Raw genomic sequence first — 3109 nt, 5'->3', positions numbered from 1 at the left:
AAAAATATTTATTTTATATTATATATATGTACACATATGAGTGAAATACTGAAAAGAATTTCAAGGCCAGGTGTGATGGCTCACACCTATAATCCCAGCACTTTGGGAGGCCGAGGCGGGCAGATCACAAGGTCAGGAAATCGAGACCTTCTTAGCTAACACAGTGAAACCCCATCTCTACTAAAAAATACAAAAAATTAGCTGGGTGTGGTGGCAGGTGCCTGTAGTCCCAGCTACTCGGGAGGCTGAGGCAGGAGAATTGCGTGAACCTGGGAGGCAGAGCTTGCAGTGAGCCGAGATCGCGCCACTGCACTCCAGCCTGGGCGACAGAGGAGACTCCATTTAAAAAAAAAAAAAAAAAATCAAGGTCACTCCAATTCAGAAACAGGTGCTTCCTAATGGATCTTACAGGCATTTCCTCTGGCCTTAAGGGGAACACAAGTTGCAGGGCTTATTACTGTTCCTTGCTAGGTGAACAGTGATTACTGAAATCTGCTCCAATGCTAAGTTGACTTACTTTGTCAGCATGAAGGACTTCCTAACTTCTCTACAAAATAATAGAGTAGAACAGAGTAAGTTCTTAAGAAATACTATTAATAGCATTACAATTAATATTCTTAAGTTCTTAATATGTATTAAGTTTTTAAGAAATATTATTAATAATAAGGTCCCTGCTTTATTATTCCTGGTACTAGCAGTATTAGTACCAGGAACAGCAGCAGTCGTTATATTTTCCCTCTCTCCTAAGACCTGCACTATTATTAGAGCTTATAAGTTGGAAGTACATAGGTCAATCATTGAAGCTAGTATGGAGTTTTGTGATGACTCTAGACAGAGAAAATAACCCCCAAAGAATGCTTAGTACTTGAAAAAATTATCTTCTAAACTTTCTGTTTTAAATAAAATTTATGTATAGCTTTAAGTATATGGAAAGCATAGATTGCTTAAGAAATACATAATATATAAATTTCTATCATCTCAAAATCTGTTGATTCGTTTTCAGAGTAAGCATTTTCAGGGATATTTAAATAACATTTGTCTAAATAGGTGTTTTTCACTAGTGTATACCTGTATTTTTAGACAGAATTTTATATGCACATATATGTAGCAAATGCAAACAAATGTTTATTATACTCCACTTTTTAAAAGATACTTTCACAGACTTCTTGCACCTGGGTATATATTGCTTGTACATACCCGTGTCATTAAAGTTTTTGACAGTACAGGAATGGGTGTATGAACACAAAAGTACATATGTTTCCCCTGATGTCACAGCCAGCATATATTCTCCTAAGGACCACAATGTTTGATATATCATTGGCCAGAACTTGTTGATCCTTCCCCACGGCATAGTTTAGCATTAACTTTAGGTTAAGAATATAAGGCCTTTGCTTCTTGTTCTATTTTGATCCCCCCAATTAATCAACCAACATGATCTTTATCAAGCATCTCACATTCTGAAACAAAATTTCTATATAGAGTTTTATTGTCACTATATCAAAAATGTTGAGCAATGCTAAAGTAACAAAACATGAAAATTCATGTTAGTACTGACATAGTCAGTTTTTTGAAAATATATGTAAGTCATTTTTAATAAAACAAATTAAATACAAAATATTTATGAAATCACTAAAATAACCAGTCTGACATGGCTTATTAGCACATTCATATTTTCTCATCATTCTTATTTTTAGTCTCTGACCAGAGAGAAAATCTTTTTTTTTAAGAAAGTGTTCCTTTCACCAATACATTAGATAGACACTGGCACCATAAGGAACAGAATTAAATAAATTCCAATTCATTCACCATTTTTATATATTGACTCGGCTGTGACAGTCGTGAGGTTACTGGGAGTCCTTCTAGGGCTACTCATCCTCAAGGATACAAACATAGACTGAAGATATTGGCTGCAAAAGCTATTACTGATGCTCAGAGCACTTGCTCAGGGTTGATATTTGGCATTCCAGTGGGCAAATTGGAACTCATGCCAAGTTAGAAAGGAGGAGACTGGCCCTGGCACGTGGTAGATCCTCCTCACCGTGTAAAAGCTTGATGTCTTAAAAGAAGATCTAACGACTGGCTCTTAATATTTCTGCAGCAAATTAGATATAGAAGACATGACTTGAAACTACTGAGGGTTATTTTTTTTTTAAATAACCTAATTTGTTTTTCATAAATGACTCTATATGGTTTTTTAATGTTCTTAGTTAAGGAAAAAAATGTAAATCAAGGAATAGATTAGATTACTCAGAATGTCACATTGGTATATACATATACGCTACAGAAATACTTTTTATATTTATAGTAATCTAATATCTAAAATCTTAATGAATTACTATTTTTGTTAATGTTCTCCATATGGTAATAATACTATTTCTTGGGGTTTAGCCTTGTTGTTGACTTACTTACTTGCCCATTGTTCCCCCTGGCTTTTTAAATCTGATGAAATAAACGTGTTTTACATGGACTTCAAACTTTAGAGATAGTTTATCATCTCTACAAGCAAATAGCTCTGGAATTCACATTGAAACCAAGCACCAGAGCTTTGAGGTCTTACCATAGCAATGACTGCTGCCCCAGCTCCAGCAAGTGCCACAATAAACAAGTGGAAGGTCATGTTCAGCTGCAACGAGAATCAAAAGGTGCCAGAGTTACAGGTAGAGAAGAGGCCAAGATTGCTGCTGTCTTATAAACAAGGCTTTGTGCATCTTAAATAAAAGCAATCCTGTGATAAATCACACACTCGATCAAAACAGATTGTTACAATATATTTTCCCTTGCAAATCATTGAAATCCTTTCAACTTCATCATTATAATACAATTTCATTATAAAGATGAGACAATGATTAATAATGATGGTTTTCATCACTAACATTATAACAATATAAGGAGGGCTATGCTCTCTTTAAAATAACTTCATCGCCGGTCGCGGTGGCTCACGCCCGTAATCCCGCACTTTAGGAGGCTGAGGCGGGCGGATCACGAGGTCAGGAGATCGAGACCATCCTGGCTAAAACGATGAAACCCCGTCTCCACTAAAAATACAAAAAAATTAGCGGGGCGTGGTGGCGGGTGCCTGTAGTCCCAGCTACTCCGGAGGCTGAGGCAG

The 3109-nt window shown here is 36.2% G+C and overlaps 1 protein-coding gene across 4 annotated transcripts in view; it reads right to left on the bottom strand.

The window, feature by feature from the left end:
* The window catches only part of GPM6A (glycoprotein M6A), a 393114-nt gene that overhangs the window by 7891 nt on the left and 382114 nt on the right, over window positions 1-3109 (bottom strand). For all 4 annotated transcript variants that reach the window (XM_017879135.1, XM_017879133.1, XM_017879134.1 and 1 more), the window contains one exon: window positions 2558-2623. In XM_017879135.1, coding sequence (XP_017734624.1) covers window positions 2558-2623 — 66 coding nt within the window. The remainder of the gene's footprint in view (window positions 1-2557; window positions 2624-3109) is intronic.

This window comes from Rhinopithecus bieti, unplaced genomic scaffold (assembly GCF_001698545.2).
Source record: "Rhinopithecus bieti isolate Rb0 unplaced genomic scaffold, ASM169854v2 scaffold_9996, whole genome shotgun sequence".
Lineage (NCBI taxonomy): Eukaryota > Metazoa > Chordata > Mammalia > Primates > Cercopithecidae > Rhinopithecus > Rhinopithecus bieti.
Note: the sequence above shows the minus strand (reverse complement) of the source record. Positions and strands in the feature narration are given on the sequence as shown.